The following is a 23,173-nucleotide window of genomic DNA, read 5'->3' as shown; positions in this document are numbered from 1 at the left end:
TATACATCATCTGGCATTTGGATGCCCAGTCTCATAAGATCATCCTGCAATTTTTCACAATCCTCTTGCGATTTAACAATAACTTTGTGTCGTCAGCAAATTTAATTACTTCACTAGTTACTTACATCTCTAGATCATTTATAAATATGTTAAAATACCTATAAACAATCATTACATCACTGGTCCCTACATCCAAGCAATGCTAGGAGTTTCTAGACCATGAAAAGAAGCAATAAACAATCATTTTACATACATCCAGAAGAGACGGCTGAGGGGAGACATGATAGAGGTATATAAAATAATGAGTGGAGTGGAACAGGTGGATGTGAAGCGTCTGTTCACGTCTTCCAAAAATACTAGGACTAGGGGGCATGCGATGAAACTACAGTGTAGTAAATTTAAAACAAATCGGAGAAAGGTTTTCTTCACCCAACGCATAAACTCTGGAATTCGTTGCCGGAGAACGTGGTGAAGGCAGTTAGCTTAGCAGAGTTTAAAAAGGGGTTAGACGGTTTCCTAAAGGACAAGCCCATAAACCACTACTAAATGGACTTGGGAAAAATCCACAATTCCAGAAATAACATGTATAGAATGTTTGTACGTTTGGGAAGCTTGCCAGGTGCCCTTGGCCTGGATTGGCCGCTGTCGTGGACAGGATGCTGGGCTCGATGGATCCTTGGTCTTTTCCCAGTGTGGCATTACTTATGTACTTACAGCGGTCCCAACACAAACCCCTAGGGAACCCTTCTCCATTGAGAATACTGACCATTTAACCCTACTCTCTGTTTTCTATCCTTTAACCAGGTTTTAATCCACAATAGAACACTACCTCCTATCCCATGACTTTCCAATTTCCAGATACATAATATCAATTTACTCACCTTTACCCAGATGTTCGTTCACTCCTTCAAAGAAATGAAGTAGATTTCCCTTCACTAAGTCCATGTTGGCTTTGTCTCATTAATCCATGCTTTGGAATATGCTCTGTAATTTTGTTCTTTAAAATAGTCTCTACCATTTTGCCTGTCACCGATGCCAGGCTCACCAGTCTGTAATTTCCCAGATCACCTCTGGAACCTTTTTTAAAAATCGGAGTTACATTGGCTACCCTCCAATCTTCCAGTACCATGCTTGATTTTAAAGATAAATACCATATTACTAACAATAGTTCTGCAAGTTCATTTTTCAATTCTATCAGTACTGTGGGATGAATACCATCCAGTCCAGGTGATTTGCTACTCTTCAATTTGTCAAATTGTGCCATTACATTTTCCAGGTTTATAGAGATTTCATTCAGTTTCTCTGACTTGTCAGCTTTGAATACCATTTCTGGTACAGTACCTCTCCCAAATCTTACTCAGTGAAGACTGAAGCAAAGAATTAATTTAATTTTTCTGCTATGGCTTTGTCTTCCCTGAGTGCCCCTTTTAACCCTTGGTCATCTAGCGGTCCAACTGATTCTTTTGCCGGCTTCTTGCTTCTAATATACCTAAAAAAGTTTTTACTATGTGTTTTTGCCTTCAACACAATCTCCCTTTTGCCTTATCAGTGCTTTGCATTTGACTTGCCATTTCTTATGCTGTTTCTTATTATTTTCAGTTGGATCCTTCTTCCATTTTCTGAAGGATTTTCTTTTTGCTCTAATAGCTTCCTTCACCTCACTTTTAAACCAAGCTGGCTGTCATTTGGCCTCCCTTCCTCCTTTTTTAATACATGGAATATAACTGGCCTGGGCTTCCAGGATGGTATTTTTGATCAGCATCCATGTCTGATGTAAATTTTTGACCTTCATAGCTGCTCCTCTTTTTTTCAGTGTTCTTCTCAATCACACACACATCTATTTATGTATCTATAAAAACACCCCTCCTCTCTTGAGTGCAATTCAGCAATAAAGAAACGCAGAGCTCAGAGAAGAAAGAACAGTAACAGGCTAGCAGTAAAAGTAGAAAAAATTAATATAATTATTCATGGACTAGAGTTATAGGGGCAATAAACAGATGTTATGTAAGTTAACCTATGTTTGCCCATATAAAAATAGTCTTATCATTGTGATCCCCAATTTAGGGGCTTTTTTATTAAACAGCGGTAAACCCACTGTGGGCTTGCCATGCGCCAATTTGGAAATACAGCTGGGCTACTGCAGGAGCCCGGTGGTAGTTCTCACATGTAGCACGTGCCATTTCCGGTGCTGCAAAAATATGATTTATTTTTGTAGTGCTGGAACTTAACCGGCGGTAATCGGTTACTGCCGGGTTAGCGCGAGAGCCCTTATCGTCATCTCAATGGGTGGCGGCAAGGGCTCCTTCTGAAATGGCCACGTGATAAGTGTTTCACTTACTGTGCATGGCCATTTCTTTTCCTCAAAGACAGCTTTTTACCTGCTGCGGTAAAAGAGGGCCTCAGCGCACGTCTAAAACACTGGCTGACGCTGGCGCAGGTCCCATTTTCCTGCAGCTTAGTAAAAGGGCCCCTTAAGAACTTATCTCCTTATGATACAGGGGAACCCAGTGAACCCTGTGGGAAACAGTGAGTTCTAGGAACACCAATGTCTGGAAGCAAACAAGAGTTTCAACTAAAGACTTAACATGAACATTTAAGGCTCTTTTAATAAGTTTCGTTAAGCACCTAGCGTTAAAACCAGCAGCTCGATAAAAAATAAAAAAAACCCACACTAGCTCTCCAACATGGGTAGAGGAGGAAGCTGGATGCAACATGGGCTGGTTAAAAGACAGGCTGGCTGGGACAGCTAGCATGTGGGTCAGTACCACATGCTAGCTGTCATGACTGCTGACAGGACAGCTGCACTTAAGTGTCTCCTCTTGAGGTGGCAGTAAGTGCAGTTGCTATTGACTGCCTGGTACCATGGCCATAGCCCTGAAGGAAAGCCCCCCCCCCCCCCCGATCCTGCTCTGATCTGATTCCCACCACAACCCCCAGATCCAAACACCTCCTGCCCCAAATCAGAACCCCTCACTACCTATGCCTCTCCCTGAATCCAAGCCCTACCCTGTTTTCAAAGGAAAACCTCCCTCTCTGAAACGCCACCACCCTACCACCCTGGGATTTACCCGGAGGTGATCTCTAGTAGTCCAGTGGATCACAGTGGGTCCCATCCAGGCACACCCTATCCAACCCGAGGCTCAAAATATTACTCACTTGCCCTTTACCCCACCTCTTTTATTCCCTTACCTCTTAATTGTTCTGTCTGTTGACCTGTCTTATTTAGATAGTGAGCTCTTTGAGCAGGGACTGTCTTTTTGTGTATGGTGTACAGCGCTGCATATGCCTTGTACTGCTATAGAAGTGATAAGTAGTAGTAGTAGTGGTTTTTTTATATAGAATGGAGAAGTAGCCTAATGATTACTGCAGTGTATTGGGGAACTGGGTTCAATTCCCAATGCAGCTCCTTGTGACTCTGGGCAAGTCGCCTAACCCTCCATTGACCCAGGTACAAAAGCTTATACTGTGCGCCCACTAGGGACACAGAATGTATCTCTAAATAATAAATGTAAATTACTTGGGTTGTACCACAGAAAGGCAGTATATAAAATTTATGATCCTCTATCCTTTAATGCTGACTCAGTCACCTTATATCCAAGTTGAAGAGCCATAAGCCGTTTAGTTTTTCTTCGTAGAGGAGCAGTTCCATCATCTTTAATACTTTTGCTGCCCTTCTCTCTATCTTTTCTACTTCTGTAATGGGATAACCACAACTGTACAAAATATTCAAGGAGTAGTCACAATCATAAATCTATACATAGGTGTTATGATATTCTCATTTTTATTTTCTGTTCTTTTCTGGATAATGCCTAACATTTTTATTTCATCACAGCTGCACAGTGAGATGTGAATTTCAGCATATTGTCCACAATTACTCCAAAATCCTTGTCCTAGGTGGTGACTCCTAGCATGGACCTAGCGTTATATACATATAGGCAAGATTATTTTTCTTTATGTGCTTCACTTTGTTTGCACTTGTCCACATTAAATTTCATCTGCCATTTTGATGTCCACTTTTTCAGGCTGGGCAAGACTCTTCTGCAGTTCTGCACAGTCTTCTTGGAACCCGGGGACACAGGAACCAGTGCAGCAAAATTGTTGGCGCAGAGTTAGTGTGACACTGCGCACAATTTTGTAGGTACACTTTGCAGTAAAGGGTTTTGCACAGAATGCAACTCTGAGCCTGGGGCGTAGCCAGCCCTCCAATTTTTTTTGAGGGGGAAGGGCACAGAGGTGGACTGAAGGAGCAACATATTCCCTCCCCCCCCCCCCCCCCCCCACAAGTACATTAAAAATAATACCTTTGCTGGCAGGGATACCAAGCCAGCACTGTAAACACTGCAGTGGGTACTAAAATATCAGTGCACAGACTGGAGAACTAAACAAACCTAATAACTACAGATTGATCCTACACAGACATTCAGTGCTAAAAGAACATCTGATCTCTTTCAGACATGCAGTACCCCACCAAGTCCAAGTAATCACAAACTAAAGATAAAAATACGTAGACAACAATTAAATTGAACTCCCAAGAAGCCAGACACTGCACAGAATGCAACAACTAGATAAAAAGAAGCAGTGATGCATGCCCTCCCCCCCCCCGACCCCTGTGCAAAATATAAAGAGGGCAGGTGTACATTTCAAAAATTGACATATTCTAACAACATTTCAAATTAAGAAACAGAAACAAAAATCAAACAAAAAAAAAAGGAAAATAAAGTGCTACCTTTTTATTGTATTAACTTGATAGTATATTATACTGTCTTTTCTGGAGGAAGGAGGTTTTGGCCCCTGAAAGCTTGACAAAAATGTCTTTAATTAGTCCAATAAAGGCTTCACTATTTTCCATTTTTTAAAACTTTATTAACCACTAGAATAATTTAACACAACTACCACACTACTTTATCCTAAATTTAAAATAAAATTCTTTTTTCTACCTTTTGTTGTCTGGCCATTTAATTGTTCTAATTGTGTTTGTCCCAGTCCTTGATTTCTGCTTTCCTGTCTTCTCAACAGGGATTTCTGTCCTTTTGTCATTTTTCAGTATCCTCTGGGTCTTCATCTTCTCCACTATATCCATCTGCAACACTGATCTTTTCCTTTCAGTTTTCTTCCATTTTTCTGCCACTTGGTACAGATTTAATTTATTCTTACTATTCAAGTCTTCAATTTCCCTTTTTTAAATACAACTACCTACAGCTTTCCATCTCTTTCCCTCACTCCGGCTCTTCCATTCCCCTTCCCCTTATTCCCCTGTCTTTCACTATCCTCTCCCCATTCCATTCAACACCTCCCCTCTCTATCTTCACCTCATCTATCTAACATCTACCTTCTCTTTCTCCTCCTTCTATTCAGCATTTCTCCCCTCTAACCTGCATCTGCCTTTCTCCACCCCCTCCCTACTCTCCATGCCATCTACTAGCTTTCTCCTCTCTCTCCACCCTTTCCATCCAGCATCTCCCCTTCTGTCTCCACCCTTCCAGCTAGTATCCTCCCCCCTCTCCCCCTTCCTGCCAGTGTCTCTCCTTTTCCAGCCAGCATATATCCTTTCTTCCCTCCCCTGTCCATGCATCTCCCCCTTTCTAGCCAGTGTTTCCCTCTGTTTCTGCCCTGTTCCAGCCAGCATTTACATCCTGTATGTTCCCACTTTCCATCCAGTGTTTTCTCCCTCTTTCTTCCATGTGAAAAGTGGATGGACTAGCACAGCCATTAGCGCCATAGCCTAGAAAGCAGCTCTATACCCCTGTGCCGTTTTTAAAATTTTTTAATGCTAGCAGTAGCTAGGCTGGCAGGGGAGGCTGGGAGAGGGGTAAGGAATCTGCTAGACTAGATGCCAATGGTGGCCCATCTCAAAGAGTGAGATGTAACACCCCAGTGAATTAGACTGAAAGCTGAGTGAGATTTTTCTCATAGTGCAATCAAAGTATAATTCTGGCATGATGATGAAGGGACTGAGACCCGAGGAAGGTCTGCTAGGTACTTAGGTGCACGTGAAGGCATTACTGTCAATATGAGTGATATGCTTACAAATGTTAAACTCAATTATTTCAAGTACTTACTAACACTAAACCACATACTAACAATTATTTAAAGATCCCTCAAGAGGCAGTGCCTCATAATTTAAACTTAATCAGACACAAGTCTGCTAAAAGGCAGCTACTTCAACACATATTAAATCCTGCAAAATGTTCTAAATACTCTGTTCAAAGCAATGAAAAACTAAAATTATATCAAAGTTTTGATGTCACCTCAGTAAGTCCACAACACTGCAAAACACTATGTACAAACGTGTGCAAACAAGACACCAAACCAGTTACCATATCAAATACCGACGTTCCACCAGCAGAAGAACTTGCCAAATACTTTAAAGAAAAAATTTCCAACATACGCAAAACCATGTCTCATGAAAACATTAACCTTGATACCTTCCTTGATGAACTAGACCCACACTCTGGAGAATATCCAGCAGATCGGTCTTGGTCAAACTTCATCCAGACTACAGACGAAATAGTTGCACAGGTAACGAGAAAACTCTCATCTGCTCATTGTCAACTTGATGCATGTCCCAACTATTTAATGAAATCACCACCTAACCGATTCATTGCAGATCTCACATCCCATCTAAACTACATGTTCCAACAAGGCTTATTCCCCAAGGACAAAAGCAACGTTTTACTTACACCATTACCAAAAGACACCAAGAAGAAATCAAACGATATCACCAACTATCGTCCTGTGGCATCCATCCCACTGACTACCACATTGATGGAAAGTATCATAGCCAAACAACTCACGGAGTACATCGACAAATTCTCAATACTTCATGAATCACAATCCGGTTTCAGACCCCTCCATAATACAGAAACTGTACTGGTATCTCTTCTTGCCAAATTCAAGCAAGAAATTGCACTAGGTAAAAACATTATCCTACTTCAATTCGACATGTCTAGCGCATTCGATATGGTAGACCACAATATACTACTAAGTATACTCGACAGGATAGGAATTGGAGGGAACATACTCAAATGGATCAAGGGGTTCCTAACCACAAGGTCATATCAAGTAAAGTCAAACTCCAACATCTCTCCACCCTGGGAAACCGACTGCGGAGTACCTCAGGGATCACCTCTCTCACCCATCCTTTTCAACCTAATGATGACCCCCTTAGCCAAGTCTCTTTTCAATCAAGGCCTTAACCCTTTTCTGTATGCGGATGATGTCACAATATACATACCTTTCAAATCGAACCTTTCAGAAATCACTAATATAATAAAAAACAGCCTAAGTCTAATGGATACCTGGGCAATGACATTCAAACTAAAACTCAATAAAGAAAAAACACTCTGCCTTATTCTTTCATCTCAACATTTTACAAACTATCCCACAGCCACACATACCCTGGAACACACTCTTCCAATATCAGATAACCTGAAAATCCTCGGCATTATTATTGACAGCAACCTAATGCTAAAGAACCAAGCCACCACCATTACAAAGAAAATGTTCCACACAATGTGAAAACTCAAATGGGTAAAACATTCTTCCCGAGGGAAACTTTTCGCAACGTGATTCAAACAATGGTATTAACACATGTTGATTACTGTAATGGAGTATATGCAGGTTGCAGGAAACAAATTCTAAGGAAACTACAGACTGCTCAGAATAGGGCATCTAGGCTTATCTATGGAAAATCTAAATTTGAAAGTGCAAAACCCCTCCGGGAAAAACTACACTGGCTACCAATCAAGGAACGTATCGCTTTCAAGATTTGTACCTTTGTTCACAGAATAATACATGGTCTAGCTCTGAGCTATATGTCTGAACTAATGGACTTACCAATTAGAAACACAACTGAATCAGCCAGAATGTACTTAACTCTTCACTTCCCAAATTGTAAAATCAATATACACGTCAAGTTTCTCTTACATATTCACACAGCTCTGGAATTCTCTACCAAAACGCCTGAAATCTACGAATAATCTAGAATTCCGAAAAAAAACCTAAAAGCTCACCTGTTCAAGAAAGCATACCCCATAGTATCTGACATAAACAGCGAATAATGAAATATGGCATCTTAATCAGGAAACGGACAGTTTTCAACCCTGACACATGTTCACACCCTAACATTTTGTCTGAATAACCCCAACCTACTACTACTACTTGACATTTCTAGAGCGCTACTAGGGTTACGCAGCGCTGTACAGTTTAACAAAAAAGGACAGTCCCTGCTCAAAGGAGCTTACAATCTAAAGGACGAAATGACAAGTTGGGGCAACCTAGATTTCTTGAATAGAGGTAAAGTGGTTAGGTGCCAAAGGCGACATTGAAGAGGTGGGCTTTGAGCACCCCAACCTATTTACTGATACTTCTTTACTGTACTTGTCTCTGTAATAGTATCCCTATACTGTATTTGTTCACACTGGAGTCTGTAACGACCTCTCCAGAACTATGTAAGCCACTTTGAGCCTAATAATGTGGGAAAAGGTGGGATACAAATGTAACAAATACATAAATAAAATAAAAAAACACACTTGGAACCTTACCATACCATAAGAGCACTAACTCCCAGGACTCAAGAGCAACAATCTTATGCGTGACAAGGTAGCACAGTAAATATTACACAGGGTTCTAAAACACCAATGCATCACCTAATTAGAAAACAAAACAAATATCTGCAATAAGATTCCTACACTGAAACTACTGTAACATGCTGGCAAAATACTGTACCTTGATCACATGCGCAAAACCAAACAGACTCAACAGCATGAAATAAGGGACCACAGATCATTAATAGAGAGATGAAGGCAAAAAATTAAACTTGAAACCCCAAGATGACACTTCATGTACAGCGATACTAGAGAAATAGAAACTGAAAGGCAAAATATCAGAAATGCACACCTCCCAAAGCTGACATATTCCAAATTAATCCATTTTCAAGAAAATACTTTTTTTTTACCTTTTGTGGTCTGAGCATTTTATCATTTGTTTTAGCTTCTGTTTCTCTTTTCTGCTTTTCTCTGTTTGTGTCTGCTCTTTCTCTTGTCTATCATCCATCTTTCCTTTGCTTCCCTATCCATCCTGTTCAGCATCTCCCCTCTATGTCTCTGTCCCTCTCCTCCCCCTATATTCAGCATCTCCCATCTATGTTCCTAGTTTGCCCTGTCTTGCATCTGCCCCTCTGTCCCTTTCCCTCCCCTGTGATCAGCATTGCCCCTCTGTGCCCCTATTTCTCTCCCCCAATGTCCAGTATTGTTTCTGTGTCCCTATTCCCTCTCCATCCGGTATTGTCTCTCTCAGTCCCTGTCCCTATGCTCCCACCATGCCAAGCATCTCTTCTCTGTTTCCCTTATCCCATCCCTATCTCCCTCTCACATTCCCCATGCTGGGGCCAGTATCTCTCCCCCCCCCCATCTGGTGTTTCTCTCTCTCGCCCTCCTCATCCCATCTAGCATCTCTCCACCTCTCTTCCAATCCCCCGGACCTGTCTATCTCTCTCTCCTTCCTCCATCCCCCCATGGTCCAGCATCCCTTCATCTCCTTCACCCTGGGTCCAACACCTCTCCCTATCTGTCTCTTTCTCCTCCCCCACCTTGAGTCCAGCACCACCTTTTCTGTCCATCCCTTCCTCCTCCTTCCCTCCCAGGACCAACAGCACCTCTTCCTGTCCTTCCATTCCTCTTCCACCACCTTCTCCATCCAACAGTACCTCTCCCTGTCCATCCCTTCCTCCTCTTTTGCAGGTTCAGCAGCACCCTTATCCTGCCTATTAATCCCCCCCTACAGCAGTACCTCTCTCTGTTTTTCCCTTCCTCCTTCCCCTGGATCCAGAAGCAGCTCTCCCTGTGACTTCCTCCCTCTTTACAGGTCCAGCAGCATTTCTCCATGTCCATTCCTTGCACCTGCCTCCCCAAGTAGAGCAATACTTCTCCCTGTCCATCCCTTCCACCTCCCCCTCCTCCACGGGTCCAGCAGTACCCCTTTCTTCCCTCTGCCCATTCCTCCCCCCCCCATCAAGTAGCATATTTCAAATCCCTCTCCTAATCCAGAGCCTGTCTCTCCCCTTCATCCCCCCCCAATCCATTCTAATGTACTCTGATCACTAACAATAGCAACAACACAACGATCAAGTCAGGTTGCTTCGGGGCCTTTCCTGTGATGTGCTCCACCCACATGAAACAGGAAGTGGCACCAGAGGCAAGATGTATCACAGGGAAGGCCCCGAAGCAGTCCAGATTGTCGCAGTGTTGCTATCGGCAGCGATCAGAGTATATTAGAACGGACTGGGGGAGGGGGAATGAAGGGAGAGAGAGAAATACCTGCAGCCCTGGACTCTGGATGGAGTAAGGTGGCGGGAGAAGGGGGTAAGGGGTTGCATTACGTGGTCTCTTGTACGGGGCACCTATGCAGGCACCTCTTTGGCCAACATGCAAAGGGGAGCCTGAGACGGGGATGAGGGGCCTGGGCCCCCAAGGGCCCCATAGCTACGCCACTGCCCCTGTGCAAAGCAATGCATTAGACACTAATGGACAGCATATTAAAATTAATAGCAATGAGGCTATGAAGTATTCCACACTGGTGTAGAGAAGTGCGCAGAAGATTTTAAGGCTGAAACAACACAGGCACTTTAATGGAATAGAAGGGTGAGAAGGCATAGAAGGGTTTTCTGTGAGGATTTAATGCCTGTTGCGTCTTTTTGCTGAAAGCATAATAGTATTGGAACATTTGTTTTGTGGCTCCCATGAACAGCATGGTGAAAAAAAAAGAGAAAACACGGAAAAAGTTGGTTCTGCATTAAGGACAACTACAGCTACTCATAGGTCGGAGCAGACAAGAAATTGAATCAGCACACATAAGAACATAAGAGTAGCTATACTGGGTCAGACCAATGGTTCATCTAGCCCAGTATCGCATTTCCAACAGTGGCCAAGCTAGGTCACAAATACCTGGAAGAAACCCAAACCGTGGCAATATTCCATGCTATCAATCCTAGGGCAAGCAGTTGCTTCTCCAAGTCTGTCTCAATAGCAGACTATGGACTTTTCCTCCAGGAACTTGTCCAAACCTTTTTAAACCCAGATATGCTAACCACTGTTACTACATTCTCCAGCAAAGAGTTTCAGAGCTTAATTATTCATTGAGTGAAAAAATATTTCCTATTTGTTTTTAAAGTATTTCCATGTAACTTCCTTGAGTGTCCCCTTGACTTTGTACTTTTGGAACGAGCAAAAAATCGATTTACTTCTTCTCATTCTACACCACTTAGGATTTTGTAGACATCAATCATATCTCCCCTCATCCATCTCTTTTTCAAGCTGAAGAGCTCCTTAGCCTTTCCTTATATGAGAGAAGATGCATCCTCTTTAACATTTTGGTCGCTCTTCTTTGAACCTTTTTTTTAATTCTGCTATACCTTTTTTGAGATATGGCGACCAGAACTGAATGCAATACTCAAGGTGAGGTCGCACCATGGAGCGATACCAAGGCATTATAGTATTTTTGGTCTTATTCACCATCCTTTCCTACTAATTTCTAGCATCCTGTTTGCTTTTTTTGGCCGCCCCATTGCACATTGAGCAGAAGATATCAGCATATTATTTACGACACCTAGATCTTTTTCTTCAGTGCTGACCACCAAGGTGGACCCTAGCATCAGGTAACTATGATTCGAATTATTCTTTCCAATATGCATCATTTTGCATTTGTCCACATTAAATTTAATCTGCTATTTGGATGCCCAGTCTTCCAATTTCCTGAGGTCTTCTTGCAATATTTCACAGTATGCAAGTATTTTAACAATTTTGAATAGTTTTTTGTCATCTGCAAATTTAATCACCTCACTCGTCATTCTGATTTTCATATCATTTATAAATATGTTAAATAGCACCGCTCCCAGTACTGATCCCTGCGACACTCCACTATTCACCCTCCTGCATTGAGAGAAATGACCATTTAACCCTACCCTCTGTAGTGTGACAAGGCGGTGGCCGTAGCTAGAAGGTTGTTAGGCTGTATAGAGAGAGGTGTGACCAGCAGAAGAAAGGAGGTGTTGATGCCCCTGTATAAGTCGTTGGTGAGGCCCCACCTAGAGTATTGTGTTCAGTTTTGGAGGCCGTACCTTGCGAAGGATGTAAAAAGAATTGAAGCGGTGCAAAGAAAAGCTACGAGAATGGTAAGGGATTTGCGTTACAAGACGTATGAGGAGAGACTTGATGACCTGAACATGTATACTCTGGAAGAAAGGAGAAACAGGGGTGATATGATACAGACGTTCAAATATTTGAAAAGTATTAATCCGCAAATGAACCTTTTCCGGAGGTGCGAAGGCGGTAGAACGAGAGGACATGAAATGAGATTGAAGGGAGGCAGACTCAAGAAAAATGTCAGGAAGTATTTTTTCACGGAGAGAGTAGTGGATGCTTGGAATGCCCTCCCGCGGGAGGTGGTGGAAATGAAAACGGTAACAGAATTCAAACACGCGTGGGATAAACATAAAGGAATCCTGTTCAGAAGGAATGGATCCTAAGGAGCTTAGCCGAGATTGGGTGGCAGAGCCGGTGGCGGGAGGTGGGGATAGTGCTGGGCAGACTTATACGGTCTGTGCCCTGAAGAGGACAGGTACAAATCAAAGTAGGGTATACACAAAAAGTAGCACATATGAGTTTGTCTTGTTGGGCAGACTGGATGGACCATGCAGGTCTTTTTCTGCCGTCATTTACTATGTTACTATGTTTTCTGTCCAATAACCAATTCCTAATCCACACCAGAACATTGCCTCCTATCCCATGACTCTTTAATTTTCTCAGGAGTCTCTCATGAGGAACTTTATCAAAAGCTTTCTGAAAATCTAGATACACTACATCAACCAGCTCACCTTTATCCACATGTTTATTTATGTCTTCAAAGAAATGAAGCAAACTGGTGAGGCAAGACTTCCCTTGGCTGAACCCATGCTGACTCTGTCCCATTAAACCATGTTTGTCTATGTGTTGCATAATTTGCACAAATGCTGGAAAGCTATTCTGTGCACAAATATCAGCATTAGAAAAATGTATGCAAAGAAAAGCATTCCAGCACCTGTGCAGATGTGTGCTGATACTTTTTCCTGCTCAGAAGTGTGGCACAGCACTAACTGCCCTGAGAGTAGAACCTTGAACGCCTGTATCAGATGTGCTCTTCTTGATTAGTGCACAAGGTTTACACAGGTCATATTTGCATAGAATTTATTTACTGCATCGGGATATTCGGATAAAGCTTCAATGCCGCAGCTGGCATTTAAATGAAAGGCCAACTGTGAAATTTGAATATTGACCTATTTAATTTCACTCATTAGGGACTGGACTGTGTCTGCTTGGGATTTGTGCATCTCTTCTGTTTTTGTATTTTGACAGTACAGTAGCAAATATATTTCTGCTTCCCTATTTCAAGTTATGCACTTTCTTCTGTCTGGCTTTTGGATTTCTTCAGTTTTTGTCTGCAAGTTTCTGTTTCTAATTTGTGGTCCCTTATTTTATATTTGGTGAGGGCATCTTTGTGTTTTGTGCTGTATTCTGCTAGCGTGTAATTTCTGTGTAGTCTAGATGGCTTTATTTTTCCAGTAGGAGGCCTAGGGTCTATGCTAGGTAGTGTCTTCAAATGAGTTAATTTTGCACATATCAGGTCAGGAATGAACCTCACACCTATGCCAGGGTATGTTGGAGATGATCTTAAGTTCCAAAGAAAGCCTCTTTCTGGAGTTCATAAGGCAGAGGTTCCCAAACTGTGGATAAGGACTCCAAATAGATCACATCATCAGTGGATGGGGTCATAGAAATAGGGCTGCTCCTCCATCCTCTGACCTTCATTGTGACCTACAGCTAGTAATGGCAGTCAGCATGGGGGCTTGAGTTAATGAATGTTCACAGGCCCTGTCTCCTCATTTTGTGAAGGTTTCCTGTTAGACTAGAAATCCATGCAGAATTCTGAGTGCACTACTGCTTTCTTCGTGTTTCGAGTAAGTGAGAGGGAGTAGATGAGGGAGGGAAGTGGAATGGGTTTGATGTTTTGTTTGTATCATCTGGGGTTACACGAATTTTTACATAAAGTTTGTGAAACACTGTCATAAGGTGCGTTAGTTGCATTATATAATTTTGCATTATTACTTCCTGTAGATTTTCCAATGGCAATATTCCTCTTTCTTCCAGTTTTTGGCAGACTCTCTTTCTATTTGTTTTTTTATTAAAATGTGAAGGGCAATTCTATAACTAGGTGGCTGTGGGTAGGCACTCCTTTGCACACATATGCACCCAAAAAGTAACACTTACGTGCATTAGCGCCTTAAGTGCTAATCTATGAGGGTGTACATAAGTGGCACAGCATGCAGATGCAAGGTGGACGAACAAGTGAGCAGAACATGGCAGGGGTACAGATGGGGCTCCCAGGTATGTGTGTAACTTACAGAATGTTGGAAGTTATACGCACCTTTGCTGAATTTAGGAGCCCATGTTTACACCTGGTCTACGGCTGTCAAATAGAAGGAAATATTTTTTCACTCAATGAATAGTTAAACACTGGTATTTGTTGCCAGAGGATGTGGTTAACAGCAGTTAGTGTATCTGGGTTTAAAAAAAGGTTTGGACTAGTTCCTGGTGGAAACATCCATGGTCAGCTATTGAGATAGACATGGGGGAAGCCACTGCTTGCCCTGGGATTGGTAGCATGGAATGTTGCTACTACTTGGGTTTCTGCCAGATACTTGTGACCTGGATTGGCCACTGTTGGGAGCAGGATACTGGGCTAGATGGATCATTGGTCTGACCCAGTATGGCTATTCTTATGTTCTTATGAGCCAAAATCAGGTTACATTAGCATTCTATAATGGAATCTGGGTGCTCAGATTCTGTTATAAAATACACTCTCACCACACAGCATCAGGGCATTTACAATGAGACGCCCACTTATAGAACTGCCACCACAGTGTTTATTGTATAAACACAGAAGTTTAGAGTCCGAGGAGTTGATGTTCTTTTGGTATGGTGTTTGCAATATAGGTTCCGAGAGTCTTTGTGAAGTAACACAAACCCTTTAAAAACAGTGTCTAGCAGCAGAACGTGAACGCACTGTTTTTATTGAAATGAAATGACACCATAATTGAACATTTACAAACTTGGTGAATTGTAAGAGGGAAGTCTTACTTCCATTGTTGGTGAATCTGGAGTGCAAGCTATGGAAGCAGAGGTGTGATGCTATACAGACTCCAGACTTCACCCCCATATAGAAGAATTTGTTGAATGATACTATCAAGTAATTATAACGATAGCTTTACTGGGTGGCTGAAATTGGACTTGGTGATCACTAGGGGTGATGAGTGGTTTGAGACCACTAGATGGACTCTACTGCATTGGAGGGGCATACAGTTGCCAGCTCACCCTTGGCTGGTGAACAGGCTGATCTAGTCTTGGTTTTGCCCCACTGCATACATGGCATTTTAATTTTGTTAGTCCTACTGATTTCTCTTAATCAGTCAAATCCATGAATTGTACACAATACAATCTGAATGAGTCAACCTGGCATGGGCTGTTAACCCTGTGGGGGAAAAGAAATTGTGAGAGCATGTCTGCATACAAAACGCACATTGCAGAATGTGTGTATTTCAGAAGTGCTACATTTAAGGGACAAAATATATAAGAAGGGGAGCTTGGGGATGGATCATGTGTACAGGGAGCTCTGGGGAATCTGTTAAATTGAGGACAAAAGTATTGGGCATTAACTGGAATTAAAAGTATGTGTGTAGGTTAATATTTACAATATTTTGCACTTTTATTTTTTTTTACAACATAAATATTTAGAGGGCAACAATCAAAGCTCTTTATATGGGTAAAATGACATTTACCAGCGGAAATCAGAGCTTTGATTGTTATCCAGTGTGGTAAAAGTATGTGTGATGTTCAACAGGTGTTATTTTGCCTGCCTACTGGACAGGTGGTCTGCAGGGCAAGAGGAGAGGTGGGTGGTGTTTTTTTTCTTTACGAAAAAGTTAGCAAGCCTAGGAAGAAGATATCTGAGAAAGGCAGAAAAGTACTGTTACGAATGATACACTTAAAAAAAAAAGTTTTTATGGTTTTGTTGGGTGTATGTTTGTGGCTTTATTTATTATTGCGTGTTTTTCATATATAGGTTAGGATTCTAATTAATATTCTTGTGACTTGTTAAGAGAAAAGTCCTTTGGATTAACAGTATATAAGTTTATGTAAATAATTTGTCTGAATATAGTATTAAGCCATCTATGAAACAAAATCACACTAATGAATAATGTTTTATAAGGAGACTTATAAATGCTGAAAATAAAGAAAATCAATTACTCCATGTAGGCCTGTGCTTTGCCAATCCAGCTTGCTCTGCAATTCCTTCTTTGGCTATCACAATGACAGCTAAACTAGGGCCATAAATTGGCCTTGGACTTGTCTTTTCCAATAAATTATCCATGTGATTGCTATGTACTAAAAGGTCTACCTAGAAGCTTCTTTACCCACCCTGCCCCCACCCATATACTCCTCACATTCAAAATAGAGGGTATTTAAAAAAAAACTTTCATGTAGTTCTGCATTCAATGTTATCCAAATACACCTTGGAAGATATTTTCTCAATAGATATATATTGTGTCTACAAGAAAAGTCAGTCACATATTTTATGCACCCAAGCGATTCATGAGAGTGTTGGAAAAGACTCACTGGAAAGGACAGAACTTAAGGGGTCCTTTTACTAAGATGCGCTGAAAAATGGCCTGCAGTAGTGCAGGCATGTGTTTTGGGCACGTGCAGATCCATTTTTCAGCGCACCTGCAAAAAATGCCTTTTAACAATTTTTGCAGAAAATGGACGTGCGGCAAAATAAAAATTGGTGCGCTTCCATTTTGGGTCTGAGACCTTACCGCCAGCCATTGACTTAGTGATAAGGTCTCACACATTAACCGGGCAGTAATGACCTGTGCGCGTAGCGGACGTGCACCAGAAAATAAAAATTATTTTTCAGATGCACGCCAAGAATGAAATTACTTCAACCGCTACGTGGTAGCTGGGCGGTAACTCCAAACTGACGCGCATAGATGCTTACGCAGCTTAGTAAAAGGGCCCCTCGGTATTTCTGCAGGACACCCTACCATGTCACTTTCTGGAAAAGCTATCTAAGCCAAGTTTATAGAGAGCTGTCTATATTTCATCCTTAATCCAAGGATGTGAAAATAACTAAGCCGCATTGAGCCTGCCTTGAGTGGGAAAGCGCGGGGTACAAATGTAACAAAATAAAATAAATAAAACTACTTTAAGTAATAGTTCTTGTGGCAGCAGCTTGTATTGCCAAATGTATTTTCTCAGCTGCAGCTAGAAGCCCCAAAAGATAGTATTCTACAGCAAGGGAGCTCTTAAATTTTGCAAAACTGAACAAAGGGAATTGGATGTCTCCGAAGATGAGTACAACAATGTAGGTTTCAGCTCTATTGCTGGTTCCCAATAAGCTCCGATCAGTCATGTTCAAATATCTCACCATCCAAAAGACATTCCTTAGCCTAGGTGGAACAAGTTAGTGGTCTCAGTCCAAATCCCAATGGACATTTCTTACAAAAAAAGAAATCATATCTGGGAGTTTCTTGGCTACCTCGGGAGAGAGGAATGGGCACAGAAACTGTATACTGTATTTTGACACCATTAGAGGTGGTGGTTTCAGTCTAGGGCTCAGCTCCAGGGTAAGCACTGCTCTTGCTGTAGTTCTTCAGTAAATAAATGGAAGACTTTGGCTTCCAGTGCAACCACTCTGGCACATTTCACAAGCAGTAAATGTATTAACTTTTTAAGTTGAAAAAAATAAAATAGAAAAAAAAAAACCCTTCCAAAATGTTTTAAATCTCAAATGTCAGAGCACTGAGGGTTCTTTTTGCCAGCTGGCTAGTTCAAACGTTATACTTCTGAATGCCTTTTAGAAGATGCACGATATTTCAGAAGAATAATTTTTGTTCTTGTAAATTAGGGAACTCTCCTTATTTTCATTTTAGAAGCTAAAAGAAAAATGTCAGCCTTTATTTCTCTTCTTTGCTTACCTTTCACCATAGAACCTTTCAAAAAATTTTTCTTTCCAGGGTTCTGTTTTCTTTTCCTTTTCAATATCTTGTCTGATCCGTAACTGCATTTCTGGAGTGAATTCTCCTACAAAAGTCAAAATATTCGGTAAAGATTTTCATACTTGGCAACAAATCAATTCCCATACCAACCAACTAGAAAGCACTGACAAGGCTTCAGTTTTTTATGTACTTTAGTGGATTCCACACTGTGCGTCAAGACCCCAAACTGGGGTTACAAAGTGAATGGATGGAGTCAAAGAACCAGGGCTACTCCTCCTTCCATTTGGCCACTGCATGGACCTATGCTCTCATTCCCTCCACTCCATCTTGCAACTTGCAATAGGAGGATATGAGTGTGGATGTATAGACTCCGACTCCTTCTCCTCCTGCACAGGATCCCTGTTAGACCAGAAACTGTGTAAGGGATTAGGACCTGTGAGTATGGACTGACTCTCAGACTCTGCACTAAGTGGAGGACTGGCCTAGTGGTTAGAGCATCAGTCTTGCAATCCAGAGATGGCCGGTTCAAATCCCACTACTGCTCCTTGTGATCTTGGGCAAGTCTCTTAACCCTCCATTGCCTCAGGTACAAACTTAGATTGTGAGCCCTCCTGGGACAGAGAAATATCCAGAGTACCCGAATGTAACTCAACTTGAGCTACTACTGAAAAAGGTGTGAGCAAAATCTAAATAAATAAAATAAATAAATAAATAACTGCTGGTGCCATTCCTTTCCCTCCTCTGGATGACTAAGATGAGAGAAGGGAGAGGGAATGGAAGGCTGCTATTATGTTTTGATTATAATCTGTACTTGTGCAAATTTTCAAGAGTTAAAATACGGCCATGCTGGGTAACTGCTGCTGTGCCTGCCACTTACAAAGTTTATATGGCATATTTCATGCCATGAAATTTAGTACAGCTAAATTAAGTCCCAGCGTGAAATTTAGCATAAGACAATCAGCAGAAATCTGGGCATTTTCAAACAACCATGGTATAACATAGCTGCACAGCTCTGAAAAAGTCAGCTCATTAAAAAGAAAAGTACAGTGCATAAGAAGTTTCTTTCTAGCAGTATTTTAAAGTGTTAAGACAAATCTGCCTTTGCTGTGGTTTAACTTACCACTGTATTAGGTTGATGTCACACAAACATTTCTGAACATAGTTATACCCCCCCCCCCCCCTCAACACACAAAATGTAATCATTTATTTAAAGCCCAGCATTTTTACAAAACAAAATAATGAGTGCATAGTTACCTTCTGACAACCGCTGTTTCCACCCTTGTGCTGCATATGCAAAAAACTCATTATTCAGAGCAGAACTACTGAGGCGCAAAATTCCATCACTTCCCATCTAGAAAACAAGTCAATAGTAGCAGAGGACACTGTCAGCTAAAATTAAACAAGAGTGAAAAAATAATAATTGCAGATCGGTGTGTGTGAGACTTTGTATCAGCAGAGATACTAAAACATACCATTCTAGTACAAGAAGTGCATCCTTACTGCCATCAGAACAACAAACTACTTTTAGGAATATTGACCGTTGCAACCTACTTAGAGAAGAACATTATAAGCCACTTGAGTGCCTAGAACAACATTTTATATTGCATTTTACAGGTTAGCTCAAAACTTGTCAGCTAGGTTTTTATGTAAGATACCCTGGAGAAGCGGAGCAGCTCCTTTTTTAGATAGTTGTATCGGTTACTAATGCAGCAAAGATGTGCTTTTAAACTGCTCTGGATGACATTTAAGGCCATTTGTGATGATCAGCCACGGATGCTGGCATCTCAATTAGTGCCGTATGGGCCTTATTCTATAAAGGTTATGCTCCTAAATTTACGCTCCTGTATTACAAGTGTAAATGTATGCTCTTAAATTTATGCACCCAATTTACGGGGCCTTTTTACTAAGCCACATAGGCGCCTACAACGCCCATTCGGAACTACTGCCTGGATACCACATGGCCTGGGAGGTAATTTCATTTTGTATGTTCGCCTACTACACGCCCCGGAAAATTTCCAGAGCGCAGCGCTAACCGGGCCGTAATCGGCCTTGTATACACGCTGATGATTACTGCCTGGTTAGCTCACCAGACCTTACCGCTAAGTCAATGGGTGGCGGAAAGGTTTCAGGCCCAAAATGGACATGCGCCAATTTTCATTTTGCCACACGCCCATTTTCGGCCAAAACAAAGAGGCCTTTTTTGCAGGTGCGCTGAAAAATGAACCTGCACGCATCCAATACATGCATCTACACCAGCGTAGGCAACTCTGTGGCGCTCCTTAGCAAAAGGACCTCTTAGGGTATATTACGTTCATAGATTTAGCATACATTTAGGAGAATAAATTACATTCCTAAATTTATGAGTGTAAATTTAGGAGCATAACCTTTATAGAATAAGACCTTATGAGGGGATTCTATACATGACGTCTAAAATTACCTTGCGGTAAGCAATTTCGCCTAGGGGTATCCTATAAAAACTGCTTGGATTTACACGCAGTATATAGAATATGTTTAGGCGGACTTCACTGCGACTAAAACTAAGCGCAACAATTTACACCAATGAAAACGTGGCGTAAATCCCTGCGCATAGATTTAGTCACAATGGGACATATTGTAAATTTTATAATGTTCACGAAATGCCCATATCCCCTCCCCTTTTTTTTCTGTGAATGTTACAATTTAGTCACACTGTGTTATGTGCGCAATTTATAAGAGCTGATAACACTAATTACCTTGTTAAATCGATATTCTGCACGTTATTATGGAATCCACCTGGATTTCCACATGGAAATCTAGTCAAGCTATATAGAATCTGGGAGTATGTGCCTACACAATCACTTCTAGAGGACTTTTGGTGCTTCCTAATGCAGCTGCTATGAGAAGGGAGGTAACATAGTAAATAATGGCAGATAAAGACCTCAACGGTCCATCCAGTCTGCCCAACAAGATAAACTCATTTTACATGGTATGTGCTACTTTAAATGTATACCCGAGTTTGATTTGTCCCTGCCTTTCTCAGGGTACAGACCGTAAAAGTCCGCCCAGCACTGTTCCTGTAGTAAAAGTTCTGAAGCTAACTTCGAAGACCCTTAAAATTTACACTCCAGCCCATCCATATCTATTCAGCAAAGATCAGGGCACAGACCGTAGAAGTCCACCCAGCATTGGTTTTACTCTCCAATTACCGGCATCACCACCCAATCTCCGCTAAGATTCCGTAGATCCATTCCTTCTACACAGGATTCCTTTGTGTTGAATTCCATTACCGTTTTCATCTCCACCACCTCCCGCAGGAGGGCATTCCACGTATCTACCACCCTTTCCATGAAAAAATACTTCCTGACATTACTCCTGAGTCTGCCCACCTTCAACTTCAATTCATGTCCTCTAGTTCTACAACCTTCCCGTCTCCAGAAAAGGTTCATTTGCGGATTAATACCTTTCAAATATTTGAACATCTGTATCACTTCACCCCTGTTTCTCCTTTCCTCTAAGGTATACATGTTCAGGTCGGCAAGTCTCTCCTCGTATGGTTTGCAACGCAAATCTGAAACCATTTTTGTAGCTTTTCTTTGCACCGATTTCAGTCTTTTTACATCTTTAGCAAGATATGGCCTCCAAAACTGAACACAATACTCCAAGTGGGGCCTAACCAACGACTTGTAGAGGGGCATCAACACCTCCTTTCTTCTGCTGGTTATACCCCTCTCTATGAAGCCTAGTATCCAAACTGGTAGGTACGCCGTGGAAGAGCAGGGTGGTGTACCTATTAGATGATTACATTATAAAAAATTATGGCTACTAGTCCTAAGACTAAGTTCTCCTGTTGACGCGATAACGGCGAAACACACGATGTGTTGAGAACGAGAGAAAGTGAACCTAGAATATGAGAATGTCAACAAGAGAACATATAAAAAGTCAATGAAGAAAGCTGTATTTTTAGACACCAGCAAGGACCACTATAGATAGAGCTGAGGCACTACAGAGGAGCACCTGACGGATTCCAGTCACATATCATCCAGCCCTAAGCTAAGTACCAATTTTGCTATTTTCAGCATCTACCGAGGTTTTATTCACAGTTGCTTGAATATCAAGGAGATCATAAGATACTCAGTAGGCGTTAGGTAGGGCAGAGGTGCGATGATGTCGGGTTTATATGTTGCTTTTCAGTAGTCCAGCCTCAGCAGCATGTGTTTTACTGACCACCCATATATCATTAGCTAGATGCTGTCACCTTTTTTCACGTGTTAATCACAGCATATAAAAAAGAAAAAAAATAAGATAATACAAGCATTCAACAACGATTTCTATTGCATATATATGAAAGTACAACATTGAAACCAGGACATTTTCTGTTACCCCAGAGTTGTTACAGTATTCAATTTTAACTGCCAGACCCTTGACCATTCTTCTAATCTTGTGCGATCCCTTCTCTTCATGACATCCACAAAAATTCAAACTTTTCCTTCTAGCCCTTTAGCAATGTCTCACATAAATATATTAAACAGAAATGGCCCCAGCACAGACCCCCGAGGCACTCCACTACTCACCTTCCTTTCCTCAGAGCTGATTCCATTTACCACCACCCTCTGCCACCTGTTGGTCAACCAGTTTCCTATCCAGTTCACCACTTTGGGTCCTAATTTCAGCCCTCTCAAGATTCTTCTGTGAGAGACCGTATCAAAAGCTTTGATGAAATCCAAGCAGATTGCATCTATGGCAAGCCCTTCATCCAGATCTTTGGTCATCCAGTCAAAGAAATCAATCAGATTCGTTTGGCAGGACTTTCCTTTCATAAAGCCATGTTGCCTCAGATCTTGTAACTCGTTGTCTTCTAGAAAGTAAACTATCCTTTCCTTTTATAAGTGATTCCCTTATTTTTCCTATGTGAGGCTTACCGGCTAGTAGTTTCCCACCTCCTCCCTGTCTCCACTTTTGTGAAGAGGGACCACATCAGCTTATCTCCAATCCCTCGGAACCTCTCCTGTCTCTAACGATCTATTAAATAAATCCTTAAGAGGTCCTGCCGGGACTTCTCTGAGCTCCCTCAGTATCTTGGGATCCCATCTGGCCCTATAGCTTTGT

The 23,173-nt window shown here is 41.7% G+C and overlaps 1 protein-coding gene across 1 annotated transcript in view; it reads right to left on the bottom strand.

Moving 5' to 3' along the window:
* The window catches only part of ASXL3 (ASXL transcriptional regulator 3), a 372,418-nt gene that overhangs the window by 41,984 nt on the left and 307,261 nt on the right, over positions 1-23,173 (bottom strand). Inside the window, 2 exon segments of the mRNA XM_030213960.1 lie at positions 18,068-18,173; positions 19,343-19,439. Coding sequence (XP_030069820.1) covers positions 18,068-18,173; positions 19,343-19,439 — 203 coding nt within the window.

This window comes from Microcaecilia unicolor, chromosome 1, assembly GCF_901765095.1.
Source record: "Microcaecilia unicolor chromosome 1, aMicUni1.1, whole genome shotgun sequence".
NCBI lineage: Eukaryota > Metazoa > Chordata > Amphibia > Gymnophiona > Siphonopidae > Microcaecilia > Microcaecilia unicolor.
Note: the sequence above shows the minus strand (reverse complement) of the source record. Positions and strands in the feature narration are given on the sequence as shown.